General features: G+C 37.5%; 1 protein-coding gene across 1 annotated transcript; it reads right to left on the minus strand.

Moving 5' to 3' along the window:
* Positions 1-10,708: 10,708 nt before the first annotated feature.
* Positions 10,709-15,023, minus strand: LOC141290324 (uncharacterized). Its single transcript, XM_073822500.1, has 4 exons — positions 14,772-15,023; positions 12,147-12,187; positions 11,547-11,834; positions 10,709-11,446 (listed from the first exon to the last, which is right to left on the minus strand). Coding segments are annotated over exons 1-4 (621 nt in total). The 5' UTR covers positions 14,774-15,023; the 3' UTR covers positions 10,709-11,156.
* Positions 15,024-17,070: the final 2,047 nt, after the last annotated feature.

Genomic DNA, 17,070 nt, shown 5'->3' on the forward strand with positions numbered 1-17,070 from the left:
ACTGCTTTAGCCAGCAAATATAATTTATATTTACTTTAAAATGATTACATTTGTTCGCCTTTAGACTAAATATTTTCTTATAGTCTTGTAGGGCTGTCCCCGAATAGTCGAAGATTCGATGCATCGATATGCGGAGCCTGATTCGACCACCGATCTCACAGTCGAATCTTCGCGGGTGAAACGAGCATCATACCATTTTGCCAATACGGGGGTGCTCAATGTCTAATTGCACACAGAACTACTGGTTTTGTACGGTTATATTAAGTTATATACAGCCTTTGATTATGATAATGCAGTAAAAACAAAAGTGAAAAGAAAGAAGCGTTCAATAAATATTTTTAACGTGTTTGTGAATAAATCCAACCACCCCTGTGACTAATTTAATTTTCACTTTCCCTGATGCATGACGAGATGAGGACCATCTTGACGGCAGGGATGGCGGCGATCACACCGAACGCGTTTTTGCAGTTGGAGGCGCCTCTTTTTAATGGTTTTCTGTTGGCAGTGAGCGTTCTGCACGCTGTTTATGCGCCCCCGGCGCCTCGCGTTTTCGCCGCCTGCTGCGCCTCGCGTTTTGCAGGAGCGCTCTGAGCGCCTGAAGTTGAAAAAAAAAACAACTCTGAGCGGAAAAACGCCCAACGTCATTCGCGTTCTTTTCCATTGTCCAATCGAATGAATGGAGAAGCGGGCCTTCTGTTGTGATGGCGAAAGTTTACCGTTGCTTAAAAAGTCCGGAGACTCCAAGAAATGGAGGAGAAACCTTTGGTGTCTATCGTGGGTAACCCGGAGCTGTATTATTTAGGGTTTCTGCTAATATGACAGTTTACTTAACAGCAAAAAACTAAGATTTTAGAGCGCTCGCGCTATAATCCTTTGAATTGACTGACAGGACAGCTGTTTTGGTCGTTGCTTAGCAACATAAAAAAACCGCAGCACACTGCTCTTTCATTAAAAGTCACCAAAAAAGGCAGTGCTGTGCGCCTCGCGTTTTTAGAACTAAAAGAGGCGTTCTGTGTTTTTATTTAAACCTAAATAAGTTTGTCTGTCAGTTGGCAGGCAGTTTTGGTCGCTTATAAAATAAAATAAAAATAGTTTTACCCTCCTGCTGACTATAGTGTCGTGCCCCTCCCAACCCATTCACACACGCACATAAGCCTAGATGATTCGACTATCGGTCGACTATAGAAAGATTCGAAAATTCTGATTCGACTATGAAAATTCATAGTCGGGGACAGCCCTATAGTCTTGATTGTTTGACATCATTAGGCTATAACAACAATTAATGTCTTTCTGTTTCTTCCTAGATGAGATTTCAGTGAAAACAGGTGACCAGCTGAAGTTGCCTGTCCTGTTGGCCAGGGCTGATAAAGTGGAGACTAACTCAAGAGGAGAGTGGAAGGAGGTTTGGAGGAGAGGCCACAGGGTTCAGAGTGATCGACTGACTGATGCTGATGAAAACCTGATTATTAATGAGTTTATGGACAGTGATGCAGGAACATACAGGGTTCTGGACTCTGAGGGAGAAGTCTTAATCACAGTGACAGTCACAGGTGAGGGAAGATTAATAAATGTTTAGAATGTTATTGTTTTTTTCTTTTAAACTGAATCTGTATAACTAATTTTTATATCTTGTTTGTATTCTGTCAGCTCTATCAGGCTCAGTGGGAGAAAACAAAGGTAAGACAGAAGAACAGCAAGAGTCTGTCAAAGGCTGTTAAAAAATGACCAGTGAGTTTAAAAATCTAAAAATTTTGCTTTCTCTCCAGCTTCCACCCATTTTGCTCAAGAACATTGGAGTTGGGTAGACAAATTTCTTTTTGGTTGTGTGACTTCAATTTTTCTTGCATATCTAGTGATTACAGTAGTTCAGTTTGTAATTATGGTTGCTGGGATGATCTGATGTCTGCATGACAGATGTTACTTGTAATTTTCACAGGATTCTGTCAACATATTTCTCCGTACATATCCATATATATATATTCAACTATGGAAGTGGCCAAAACTGGACAAGCTCAAAATGTTTAGACTGTGTTTACACCTGTCCATTTGTGATTGGACTGACAGAAAGTTTCTTAATACAAGTGTAAACTGGGCCTGTTGTTCTTATAGGTGCACTTTACCTTCTCAGGCAACAATACAATATGTTGCTTAACATATATACAAAATTGGATCAATGCCACTTTTTTTTTTTTTTTTTTTTGCCTGCTTCAAAAATACTGCCACATTTATTTGCACAAATACAAAAATGGAATTATTATTATTATTATTTTGTTCAGCCAAACAGCACTTATTGCTCAAATTCCTTTGAAATATTTTTCCTAAATTCTGATTTATACAATTTTCTCATTTTTGACAGTCAGTAAGAAAGCTGTTTCTCCATCTCTTCCTACATCTCTTGAATCCCTTTACCTAAAGCTTGTTTGAACATGTGGAAGAGTGGCTTTAAAGTAAAATATAATATAGAAGGATAACTTTATACAGTGCAGATATCATCAAATAAACAATCTGAGCTAATTAAAAAAAAATGTAAACAAAATATAAGTGAAATCTTTTGATTATTTATGACATCAACAAAGAAAATTTTCAAAGAATGATTTTGGCTCAATGGCTCTGCACAGAAGGGGGCGCCATTGTGCCAATACATATAGTGCATTCCCTATCTTTGCCATATTTACTGAGAACACTGTAACTTTTTTTAAAAGAACTAGCTGCTTAATAAATGTCATAACCAATTATTATTATTATTATTATTATTATTATTACCGTGATTTTTTTTTTTTTTTTTTTTTTTTTGAAGATGGTTTTTTAAAATGGAATTTAGTACTATTGTAGTTTTGTTTACTTGTTTGTGTTATTTTACTTACATTTGTAACCAGTGCAATGTTATATATATACCAAATGATGTATTGCACATTTAGGAAAAAAAAAAACAATATCTATGCAATATCTTTTAATTGCCTTACTGTGACTGTGAAGCTTCTGATAATCAGATATGTTGTGAATGTTAGCAATTATGCTGTGTGACGAGGTCAGATATTGTGTTTTTTGTGACTGTATTGAAAGAATATTGCAAATTAAGCACTATAGCATTTGTGTAGGAGGGGAAATTAATTTAATATTTTACGTAAACTATACAGTTGTTACATTCTCTTGTCTATATATTTAAATGTGTAATTTAATAATTAACTTTTACTGCTTTAAAAGTTTTGAGAAGGTTTCCTTGTATCACAGATTGTGTTAAAAGCCAAAAATGGTTTTATATCACTGTTGCTTAAATAAATGCAAATACCTTAAAAAATTAATTTCCTCTTTCAAAAAAACAATTCTGAAAGTTTATGAGACTGACATGATAAAGTGATCTGTGTAAAGTTATATTCACTCCTTTTACTTTAATGTAAAGAATCCCCCAGCTGTTCATAGAGTTTAATTTGAATAAAACATGGAGTATTTATGATCATAAACTCACAAATCAAATGCTGTTTTGTTAGTCAAGTGTCAATGCAAGCTTGTAGGCCACAACCAGCATAAAATACACAGTCTTCCACAGTTTGCCATTTATACAAGCTCAGAGATTATACTGTGAATTCATTACTATTTTTTTTATAATAGTAATAATAGTTGATGGCTTTATTAACAAAAATCATTCTTAGTTCATGAATTATGATTGTAATCTTTGCATCTTTAACTAAAAGCTGATACAGTTATCAAGTGGCATGGGATGCAGTCTAAATATAAAGTAAAAAAAAAAAAAAAAAAAAAAAAAAACATTGCACATAGAATACAAGAATTTAAAAAGGAAAATTACTGCATGAATTACTGCATGAGCATGCTTTCAGAGTTATATTTAAAAAATGTCCTGACTCATGGGGTGATGTTCATGTTTGGGTGAACTGTCACTTCGACACATTTTGTGTAATTTTTCTAGAATATTAGGCCTATAAGTCCTATTTAGACATGGCTGTTTGAACCATTGTATGTGGATGGGACAAGACCCACACACTTTTTAAGGCCAATGATATTGAACCCACTAGGAAATTATTGACCTAATAAATGAAACTTTTAGTGACAGCCTTGACCTGCTGCTTCCTCAAATTTATTACACTTGGTTCAATGAAACTCCATTCCGTGTTTTCAGTACTTGTGCAAAGCATCTTTGTTTATCTGCTGCTCAGGTGAGTCTGGCTGTGTGCTTTGACATACTGTGACTAAACAAGCTGCTATTTAAGTGAATGTTCATCATTAGTTCACCTGTTGCTTTTAAAGGCATCACATAGTCTTTGTTGAAGCATTGAATTACAGTATTTTCAATGTTCAAAGTGACAACTTTATTGTTTTTTGTAATATCTGTTGAGTGTGATACTTTGCTTTTGACGAAGTGTTTTGAAACTAAGGACACTAATTGTTGAAGTTAAAATTTCTTTCTTATTGCTTTATAAATTACCTTTTTAAATGACATTTTCTGCTTTATAATGCACATTTTCAAAAGGAGTCTTCACTGCACTCTTTTACTTTAAAGCCACAGTGTTGTAACCTGTTTTTGTGCCTCGCCGCTCTGTTCCAGGGACGTTGCGTGCACACTAAATAGTTGACTAAAAGTTATAACAAAGTCCCTTTAAGGCAAGTCATATCACTCGGCGGCCATCTTTGAAACGCCTCTCGGGCAGGCAAATGCAGCTCCTATCTCTTTGAATGGGGAAACATCAAATTCTCCAAAACTGTTCACCAAGCTTACGATTATATTTAAAATCACCAATGAAATCTGACAAGAACTGCCACATAAATATGGTTACTAGTGCTCCAATAGCGTTAAAAAACGCTTATTTTTCCAGCTAAATGAGCCAGTGCGCATGCGCAATTCTGAGCTCAGGTCTTAGAGCGCCGATTGTTTCTATAGCAACCGGGACTTCTAACTGCAGCTGCAATGATGCTGACTTTACTAATCAACGATTGGCTCTTTCATTAAGAAGGCGGAGCTTCACGTCCATAATGAGCCTTGCATTTTCCCTATTCTTTTTATTTTTATTATTATTTTTTTTTATTAAAGAACAATGTCAAAACATTCAGTACAAGTCAATTCCAAGAAATGCAAAGGAAATTTCAAAAGCTAGGGGTAGATATAAACAATATCATAGGAATACATTAAAGTATGTACAGGCTTGCACAATTCACATAGCTTTTTGTTTCTTTGAGGGCAATGGACTCAATTTAATGCTTTAAATTTAATGGATTTTAACTGAAAATGTACATTTATGAATATGAAATTTGGTCATTAAAATAAAGAAATTTATAATGCAATTCCTCCATTCAAAACTGTTCGGTTGTTAAGTCTGACCTCCACCTCCGTGTCCAAACGCCACGAGAAAACAACAAATGGTGCTAATATACACTTACAATGTGATATAATACTACCAAAAATGTTTTAATCCTCCCCTTTAACTCCATACCAAAATCCCAGATCGCCAGACAATGAAAATATACATAAAAATAAATAAATATAAAAATGTTTTTGTGTTTGGGACACTGTGAGCATGGAGACTGTACTGTCCTCCAAAGGCAAAGCGCAGTATTAAAATGGACTTTGTGACTGTTTTGTCTTGTGGCAAAGTCTCCTGATTAATTTATGTCCTGTTTCAGAGATGAGAGATGAGAGTTTCAGCATGTTTGACTAGCTGGTGTAAAAACTTTAAAGGTGCCATAGAATAAAAAACTGTGTTTACCTTGGCATAGTTAAAGGTGCCATAGAATGGAAAACTGTGTTTACCTTATAGTTACTTATAATAACAGTTCAGTACATGGACATGACATACCATGAGTCTCAAACACCATCGTTTCCTCCTTCTTATAGAAATCTAGTGTTTGCAAAAGACCACCGAAAAATAGGTCAATTCCAACATAACAGGTCTGTTACAAAACTTTCCTGGGATCGTTAATAGTTATGCCTCCTAGATTAGATTAGATTAGATTAGATTAGATTAGATTAGATTAGATTCAACTTTATTGTCATTACACATGTACAAGTACAAGGCAACGAAATGCAGTTAGGTCTAACCAGGAGTGCAATAAGCAGCAAGTGCAGGATATAGGTATAATTTATAAGTTATAAGTGCACTTATAGGAGATATGTACAGGGAGAGGATATGGATAATATTTACAGATGAAGTACTGTGAGCATAATTTACAGATGATAATTAACTACAATTAGAATTTACAATTAGATGAACATAATATACAGGTTGCTATTAACTATAATGTAAATTGCAGGTAGATATGAACATAATATACAGGTTGCTGTATACTGAAGCAGGAATTTACAAATAGACATGTATAGATTTATCACAGATTTACAATATGTATATGTGCAATGGAAATGTGCATTTACAAATGGGTATGTACAGTGTAGTGCAAAGAATATTAAATAGTGCAATGGTAGTGGGGAGAGTGTGGGGTGGGTGAGAGGGGCGGGTGTCAGTGGGGGGCAGAGTTCAATAAGGAGACAGCTCTGGGAAAGAAGCTGTTCCTCTGTCTGCTGGTTCTAGTCCTGTGGCATCTGAAGCGCCTGCCGGAAGGCAGGAGAGAAAACAGTTTGTGGGCGGGGTGAGAGGAATCCTTAAGAATACTGCGTGCTCGACGCAGACAGTGTTTCTTATGAATGTCCTCAACGGTTGGTAGTGGACTCCCTATGATGCGTTGGGCAGTTTTCACCACCCGCTGCAGTGCCTTACGCTCCGCAACAGAGCAGCTTCCGTACCAGACTGTGACACAGTTTGTAAGGATGCTTTCTATCGTGCAGCGATAGAAGTTCACCAAGATAGCTGAGGCCTTCTTGACCAGGCTGGAGGTGTTGGTGGTCCAGGATAGGTCCTCTGAAATGTGGGTCCCCAGGAACTTGAAGGAAGAAACAGGCTCAACAGCCATCCCATTGATGTGGATGGGTTCGTGTGAACCTCTTCTTCCCTTCCTGAAGTCCACAATGAGCTCCTTGGTCTTGGTAGTGTTAAGGAGCAGATTATTGTCTGTGCACCTTGTGGCCAGGTGCTGAATCTCCTCCCTGTAGGCAGTCTCATCGTTGTTGCTGATGAGACCGATCACTGTAGTGTCGTCTGCGAACTTGATGATGGAGTTAGATCCATAAACAGGCCTGCAGTCGTGGGTGAAGAGGGAGTGGAGGAAGGGGCTCAGCACACAGCCCTGTGGCACACCAGTGTTGAGTGTAACAGTAGTGGAGGAGATGTGGCCTGACCTAACATGCTGAGGTCTGTTGGTCAGAAAGTCCATAATCCAGTTACACAGTGAGGTGTTAATGTCCAGGTCTCTAAGTTTGGTGATTAACTTAGATGGTCTGACAGTGTTGAATGCTGAGCTGAAATCAACAAACAGCATTCGTGCATACAGTAAGTGTTTGTGTTGTCCAGGTGTGTGAGTACAGAGTGCAGCGCTATGGAGACTGCATCATCTGTGCTCCTATTGCCACGGTAGGCAAACTGGTGTGGGTCCCGTGTGGATTGGAGAGAGTTCTTGAGGTGTGAGAGGACCAGCCGCTCGAAGCACTTCATAATGATGGGTGTGAGTGTTACAGGGCGGTAGTCGTTCAGGCATGTTGGGTTGGAGTGTTTTGGCACTGGCACAATGGAGGTGGATTTAAAACATGTGGGAACAATTGCTTGGGCAAGGGACATGTTAAAAATGTCTGTGAATACCCCAGCGAGCTGCTCTGCACATGCCCTCAGTACGCGGCCAGGAATACCGTCTGGTCCAGCAGCCTTGTGCGCGTTGATCCGGCTCAGTGCAGTGTGTACGTCAGAGGAGGTTAGTGTGATGGGTGAGTGGTCATTTGAGGGAACGATCTTGGTGGCAGTGTCTGTATTGTCTCTCTCAAAGCGAGCATAAAAGTCATTAAGCTCATCTAGGAAGAAGACATTAGTGGCTATGGGGGTGGAGTGGCTGGGTCTGTAATCGCTGATGGCCTGAATGCCTTGCCACATGCGTCGAGGGTCAGAGTTAGAGAAGTGCTCCTCTAGCTTAAGTTTGCAGCAGTGCTTGGTCTTTTTGATGCCCCTCTTCAGATTTGCCCTGGAAGTGCTGTAGGCCTGTGCATCACCTGATCTGAAGGCAGTGTTGCGTGCTTTCAGCAGGAGACGCACCTCCTTGTTCGTCCATGGCTTCTGATTTGGGTATGTGGTGATCTGTTTCTGGGTTGTAACACTGTCTATGGTAATGTTGATATAATCCAGAACAGAAGAAGTGTATCTGTCAATGTCCGTGTGAGAGCCACAGGTGGCCTGAGAAGCAAACATACTCCAGTCAGTGTGTAGAAACCTGTCCTGAAGTGTGAAGTCTGCCCCCAATGGCCACACTTTGATGGTCTTCACTGATGGCTTCACACGGTTGATGAGGGGTGAGTATTTGGGGGTGAGGAACAAAGAAAGGTGGTCTGATTGTCCCAAGTGGGGGAGGGGGGTCACAGTATAAGCTTCAGCCATGTTTGTGTATACATGATCTAAAGTTTTGTTTCCTCTGGTGTGACAGAAAATGTTTTGGTGAAATTTTGGGAGTACTGTCTTTAAGTTTGAGTGATTAAAATCCCCCGCAACAATAAATGCAGCCTCCGGGGGAGCAGTTTGTTGTTTGCTGATGGCTGCATGAAGTTCGTTCATAGCAAGCTTGGCATCAGCGTCAGGAGGAATGTAAGCAGCAGTTATTATGGTGGAGGTGAATTCCCGCGGCAGATAAAACGGTCTACACTTAACCATGAGAAACTCTAGGTTAGCTGAGCAATGTCTCCCAATAATAACAGAGTTCGTGCACCAAGCTTTGTTAACATAAATGCACAATCCTCCGCCTCTGGTCTTACCAGAGTCATCTGCCGTTCTGTCTGCCCGGAATGTGTGGTGATCAGTTAGAGCAATAACACTGTCCGATATATCGCTGTTTAGCCATGTTTCAGTGAAGATCATGACATTACAGTTCCAAAGTCTCTTGCTGTGGTTGATGCGGAGTCGAATCTCGTCCATTTTGTTCACTAGCGACCGTACATTAGCGAGGAAAATGCTGGGTAAAGAGAGCCGGTGTGGTGTTAGCTTTAGCTTAGCTCTTAGTCCTCCACGCTTCCCCCATCTTTGTTTATGGTCGCGTCGCCGCCTACGAGCACTTCCGCCCGGCCGAGTAGAGTGCGCAGCCACGGGTGATCTTGCGATTTCAAGGACGAGTCGAAGATTGATGATAAAACCGTCGGGAATCCCTGCTGAAAAAACCAGCATATGCTGGTTAGGTATGTTTTGGTGCTGGGATGCTGGTTTTAGCTGGTTTATGCTGGTCCTTTGCTGGTTTATGCTGGTCCTTTGCTGGTTTATGCTGGTCCCTTGCTGGTTTTTGCTGGTTTATGCTGGTCATGTTGCTGGTTAATGCTGGTCCTTTGCTGGTTTAAAGGACCAGCATTAACCAGCTAAGGACCAGCATAAACCAGCAAGGGACCAGCATAAACCAGCAAAGGACCAGCATAAACCAGCTAAAACCAGCATCCCAGCACCAAAACATACCTAACCAGCATATGCTGGTTTTTTCAGCAGGGATGTCCAAACCAATATCCAAATGCTCCCGTCGGGTGTACAATGTAAAGGCACTACTGTTCTGCACGAACAGACCCGAAATGAGCAGGTAAAATACTGCAAATTTGCAGAAACTGGAGAGACACTGAGCCTCGCGATGTGTACGCGCCGCCATCTTGGTATCATGATAAAGTTAACATGATAAGTAGTGAATACAGTTTCAAATAATGCTCTTCCTAGGAGCCAAAGTGTGTGTTCAGATGTTAAGAATATTCTGTTAACATAGTCACATAAATCACATGGGTGTGATTTCATATTATTTACCTGCTCACTTGTGTGCATCGCCCCATCATCATTAACTTCAGTACATCAGTAAAATAAGGCAAGCCACTGAAGGGACATGGTTAGCTGTTATATTGCAATACATAGGATTTCACTTACCACATAAACAGAGAGATAACTGCGCTGATGATGGCGAATGATTTACAGATCTTGAGAATCACTGACGAGCAGCTGAACGTGTGTGGTAAGTACTTGTGTCTCTGCATTGTAACATTACACAGAGCACATGCATCACAGTAATCAGACTAAAATGTCGGTGATTCAAAACGGCAGATTCAACAAACCGCACATTAAAAGCGGCTAGAGCTCCTAATTAAATATATATTTTTATCTATGTGCGAGCTATAGAGATGAGCAGCTCTGTGAAACCGCCAATCAGAGCAGAGCTCATTAATATTCATGAAGTTTCCAAATAAGGCAAAAACAGAGCACTTCATTCTAGGGACAAATCCTAGGGTTGTAAATGGACCTGTAAAACCATTTCTGGAGATTTTTTGCCCTTTTCTATGCCATATACCTTCTATGTAGATATCAGAGAACATTTAGCTTAAATGTTTAATATGAATAAACAGTGCTCATAAACATCTGTTGAGATGAAATGAAAACAAGTTAACTTTAAACCACATAATTCCTGTCAGCAATGTATGACAAGCTGACTCTGGATTCTAGTTTAATGTTAGACTCAATATGCTCTGTAAAGTGAAAGTTTCATGCACTCTTTTTGCTTTTATTTTGTTATGACATGCAAACGGCATGATTTGAATTTATGTGGAATTTATAACATGGTAAAGATTTTTCTTTAGTCAAAAGCATCTTCCAGAAACTGTTCATAGAGCTTTATTTGAATAAAATAAAATAAGTTTACATGATAAGTAGTGAATACAGTTTCAAATAATGCTCTTCCTAGGAGCCAAAGTGTGTGTTCAGATGTTAAGAATATTCTGTTAACATCGTCACATAAATCACATGGGTGTGGTTTCATATTATTTACCTGCTCACTTGTGTGGTGGGAAAGAAAAGTTTGTTTACGAGCAGTAATTCAGTCTCGCATATTTTACATTTTATTCACACGCAAAACATTAATGAAAGATTGTGTAAGGTGTCAGTGCCTCTTATTAAACTTACTGTTTTTGTCATCATCCGTGTAGTTCAGTTTTTACCTTTGATTCTGATTCTTATTATTGGAAGGTTAGTTACAAAATGTAGCATCAAATTTCTGTTCAAATCATGATGAATAAACCTCAGCTGTGTGCTTAAAAAATAATATTACTAAATGTCCACTGAACTTTTCTCATCTGTGATGGTCACTGTGATCATGATTTCTCCATCAAAGTCCAGAACTCTGTATGTTCCTGCATCATCATCCGTAAATGCTTCAATAGTCAAGGCCCCATCACTGGCGCTCAGTCGATCGTGTGATACACTGACTCTTTTCTTGTGTTCTCTCTTCCACACCTCCTTCCATTCAGTGCTGCTTTTGTTTTGGTGCATAACGTGATGAGCGTCTGGCAACAGAACATGCAACTTTAGCCTTTCACCGATTTTCACAAAAATATCATCTGAGGAGAAAACGGAAAGACATTAATCATTGTTATATTGCTATTGTAATCATTTTTTTATTAAGCTTGTCCCATTCAAAGTCTCAAAGTTTGACTTTACCGTAAATATGAAGCTGGTACGTCCTGATTTGTGGCTCCAGCACTGACGTAGCATTAAAGTGATAGACATTTAAAATGTATCTCCCAGCGTCTCTCAGTCTCAGATTCTTGATGAAGACATCACACGCTCCTTTTTTACACACTCGTTTATGGCAGTATTCATTTTGATAAACAAGGATGTTTTTTGACCGTCTGTTTAAACCAATATGAAAAATCTCTCTGGCCTCAAATTCACAGGGCAGGATGATGCTGGCTCCCTTTTTTCCCATCACATGTGTAGGGATGGATTCTGCAAATACAGACAGTTTAGTTATTCAATGAAAGTGTCAATGCTGTGTGTGTATTTGACCATTTAACCCCAAAAAGGCCAACTCTGTGCTCATGTGTGAGAAGCATGCTTACAGAAACATGCGCACACAGAATGATTGTCGTGTCCCTTTTGATGCACAATATGCATTAATACTCTATCAAGTGCATAATCTGTCAAATTCATAGTTATTTTGTCATAACAAAACAATCAACTAGATTGGAGTGACTCCACCTGGAACTGAAAATGTAGATTTGTTACAGTTTATTAAAAAAAATTACTGTATATACTCACCACTGTATTTGAAAACGCACAACAGCAGCAGAAGTTTCAACCTGAAGATGAGAACAGAAGAGCTGGTTATGTCATCCACAAAAGAGGTCCATGTAAGAATAAATGGGTCAAAGACAAAAAAGGGTTTAAGCATAAAAACAGTAAGTGTAATACTGCTTTAAATTGTTGTTTTTCAAAAAAAAAAAAAAAAAGTTTTCTGTTTAATTTAATTGCATTTTTTGTTTTGTTTTTTCTGAGCAAAAAAATAAATATACATTTTCCCCTCATTTACAGAAGACACCCACTGAAAAGTCATTCAGTGTAACAATCTTGGCATATTTACAACAAAAATCAATTCATGACATATTAACCCCGAACACTAATTAGTTGTAACTCTACATTTAAAAAATTTGCCACTGGTTTTGCCCATTTGTCGCGTAAGTTTTTTGTACTCATTTAAAACACAATAAAATTGAATATGCTTCCTTATTCTTTTATATATGTTAATATGTACAAGTCCAAATAAGCATGTTTGAATGTTTGCATAAATATTCTCACACTGAATGACAATGTAACATTATTTCAACTAAATCATGACAATTTATTCTCCAAAAAATGTATCTTAATAGTAGACATGTTACTTACATTTAATGTGCTTCCTTCACTCTTAAAAAGTAAATAAAGGTGCTTCACGATGCAGAAGAACCCTTTTTGTTTAAATGGTTCCGTAAAGAACATTTAACATCTGAAGAACCTTTCTACTTCACAAAAGGTTCTTTGTAACGAAAGAAGGTTCTTCAGATTATAAAATGGTAAGAAAGAGATGGTTCTTTAAAGAACCTTTGGCTGAATGGTTCTTTGTGGAACCAAAAATGGTTCTTCTATGGCAAGCAAAGAGTGTATGGACATAAAATCACTTCTGTAAATTTCTTTTGATGTGGGCATCTTAACGTCTTTAACTCAAATGCGTTCCTCAGATAATAAAATATAAATTTCATTTTCATTTTGCATGAATATTTAACATTGATGTTGCATGATAAAAATGTCCACTTCAAAGGGCACCTATTATGCATTGTACTTGTTTGAACATAAATTGTTGGCAGTATGTGTGCACAACCACCCAGTAATAATAAAAATCCTGACACTCCTTTTTTTTAATTATGAATAAGCAGTGTCTCAGAGTTTACTAATTACAGAGTCAACAGGTTTGACCAGTTTCACCCACTGATAGACGTTTATCTTCACCCCAGAGCATTTCAAGGCAGCAGTCATGTAAGAAATGTCTTATTAAAGCTATAGACTTTATTTAGTCAGAGCAGTGAGTGATTAAATTGTAACTTTTATTTAATTGTTTGGGTCATGTTAAGGTACTGTATATTACGCTGATGTCACTTAAAACACAGATCTAATATAAACATGCAATTTCTTTCCAGCTTGTTTACCTTCACAGACATAACTGACTGTGTTTTAGCGTACATTTGTGTGTGAAAGTACTCGCCTCAAGTTTAAACTAAAATGGCTTTAAAATGCATTATTTGAGCATGATAGACATGATAATCAAAACCAAACAGATGTTTGCTTTAAACTATGACTATTTAATTATTCTAGTGTAATCCTTTGTCTCGAATGCTCATTCAAACCCAAACCCACAAACAACAGGTTTTGATAAGTTTTTGATCAGATGATAATTGATCAGTTTAGCCCACATTGACTATATAGTGGTGGCCAAAATTATTAGAACACCAGTGTTTTTTACCAGCTTAACATGGGTTTAAGTCAGTTATTTCTATCTTTTGCTGTAGTGTAAGTAGGAAATAATGATAATCCAGTGGAATTTCTGTGAGATTTCAGCTGGTGAAAATACCAGTGTTCTAATAATTTTGGCCACCACTGTATAAATGTTAATTGTTTGTTAATTGTTTATTTTCACTGATATAAAAAAAATATATTGAAAACACTTTGCTAAGTTAACTTATTAACAAAAAATTAAATCAATTGATATTGCTGTTATTTTATGATGCTGTTAATACTTTCTCTGACAAGTGGCAGTAATTAAAACTATTTCCTGGTTTGTCATATAATGTTTGATGTATACCCTGTACTGGAGCTAAAGATTTTATAGTTAGAATCTATACATTTTTAGGTTTATGCAAAATAAAACAATGTTTTTTAGACTACACACAATTAAAGCAGTAATGTTCATTATAGTACAGTATACTAATTACTTTTTGTTAAAAATTAATTTATTCATGATTCATTCATTCAAAAAGAGCATTCTATTAATCTGAATGCAATTATGGTACTGTGATATTCCCTGTATAAAAATTACAGTAGTACAGTAAGTTACTGTGATGAAACTTACAGTCAGCATACTGTGGAATATATTACAGCAACTTACTTGCCAATTGCTGCCAGTAAGTTACTGTAAATTTCACAGTAATCTTGTTACAGTGCACATTTTGAAAAGGCAACCTAAGTATTAAGAAATGTGTCGATTATAGAAAACTGTAATAGATAATCCACAAATAAAACCATCATCATAATCATTCACTCGTTGCATTAGCAGACGGTTTTACACAAAAACAAAACTATTGGTATAATAACAAAATGAAATGAATTGATCTGTATTAAAAAATAAGAACTTACATGGTAAAACTCGTTCAGGTGTTCAGGTGACAAATGTTCAACAGGAAACACAAGTATATACGTTTTTATTTAGCACAGTGGCTAGATTAACAAATAAGACGGTATTCGATCTAAATGTTCCCTGTATAGGTTACTAGTAATGACTAATAGTAATGAATTTCCTCACTGATTAAATAGATAACATCAGAAATACACTAACAACTGTAGATTCTACAGCATCTAATATGTCAGCTTCTTCCATCACATGCAAAGAAAAACTGCAATGCCTTACAACAATAAGACCAAACAGATGTTTTATAAGCAGTTTCTAAGTTACAAGCTGTAAAGGCACAGCCCTGTTCTGGAAAAGGGGGCAGGGAGCAACATCTCATTTGCATTTAAAGAAACATGCATTTAAAGGGGCCTTTTCAAAAGGATATAATAAATGATCTGTGGGGTGTCTTGAGCTGAAACTTCTCAGACCCATTCTGGGGAAACCTGAGACTTATGCCATGTTCAAGGCAACCTGTTACTCATGTTTTTCCAACCTTCTACCCACGGAAGTGCACCCGAACGGCAGTCAAACCCGTGACTTCCCACTTGTGAACTGATTCCCAGAACTCCCAATTCCGAGTTCTGACGTGACATAACCACTATATCTGCACCTACGGGTGCGGTGTTTATGCAAGTGGTACACAGTGAAAAATGGACTTTAGGACAATATAACGTTTCAAAAAAATGAATAAAAATGTAATAATAATAATTGCGCTCAGGAAGTTGGGGTTGACTTGCCTGGAACACTACAAAGTCGTGAGTCATGATTTGAAGTCGTGATTTACCAGCTCAAAAACCTGCCTGGAGCGCAGCATTAAATTCCATCTTGTACAGGCATGATAGGTGCCCTTTTAACTATTCAATTATTCCAGTATACTCCTTTGTCTCGAATGCTCATTCAAACCCAAACTCACAAACAACAGGTTTTGCCACCTCTCTTCAACGACATTAGTGACATAATGTACAGTTTTGTAATGCATTACTTTCCATAAAAAGCGTCATTAGTTTCTTTTTTAGGGAGTATCTGCAATATTGTAATGCTTTACTTTTAAAAGTGACTTTCCCCAACACTGATACTGAAGTCACTTTTTCCAAACTCTTCACACAGTTCTCCTAACCATCTTTCAACTTGACACAGCAGTTCATTTCACATTCAAAATGCACTTAAACGGCCAAAACACTTCATTAATGCCTCAAACTCTAGCAAAGGTTTTCACCAAACCAACCTTATCACTCAGAACACAACAAGCTAAAAACACTAACAACAGGTAGCTTTATACTTAAATGTTTAATATGAATAAACAGTGCTCATAAACAGCCATTGGGTTTAGCCTTTTTCAGACTTCCGTGTTTCTTGCTTCCGGATTGGCGCTTGCAGGGTAAAAGTTTTTCTGGTGACAGGCGTAAGTTCGTAAGCGTAAGTTCGCGAATCAAAGTCTATTTTTACAAAATAGATACTATGATATATACCAGTGTTCAGCTCTAAAAATAGCAAAACATTTCTTCAAAAACTTTGTGTGTCAGCTTCTGTTCATCGTTTCTTTGAGGGCAATATGGACTCCATATAATGTTTCACTTCATTATTAAATGCAACAAAACATGGATTTTAACTGAAAATGTACATTTATGAATATGAAATTTGGTCATTAAAAATTAAAAAAATGTATAATGCAATTTCTCCATTCAAAACTGTTCGGTTGTTAAGTTTGACGTCCACCTCCGTGTCCAAACGCCACGAGAAAACAACAAATGGTGCTAATATACACTTACAATGTGATATAATACTACCGAAAACGTTTTAATCCTCCCCTTTAACTGCATACCAAAATCCCAGATCGCCAGACAATGAAAATATACATATAAAAAAATTAATATAAAAATGATTTGTGTTTGGGACACTGAGCACGGAGACTGTACTGCCCTCCAAAGGCAAAGCGCAGTAACTACACATTTGGTTAAAATTGAGTTAAGGCTTAAAATGGACTTTGTGACTGTTTTGTCTTGTGGCAAAGTCTCCTGGTTAAATTGTGTCCCATTTCAGAGATGAGAGATGAGAGTGTCAACATGTTTGACTAGCTGGTGTAAAAAATTTAAAGGCATTTTTCTCAGTTTCAGTGTTGGCGTAGTTACTGCTCTTTGCCTTTGGAGGCTAGTGTAGTGTACGCCGTAAGTTTGAAAACATTTAGCTTATATGTTTAATATGAATAAACAGTGCTCATAAACAGCCGTTGAGATGAAATGAAAACAAGTTAACTTTAAACCACCA

This window comes from Garra rufa, chromosome 17, assembly GCF_049309525.1.
Source record: "Garra rufa chromosome 17, GarRuf1.0, whole genome shotgun sequence".
Lineage (NCBI taxonomy): Eukaryota > Metazoa > Chordata > Actinopteri > Cypriniformes > Cyprinidae > Garra > Garra rufa.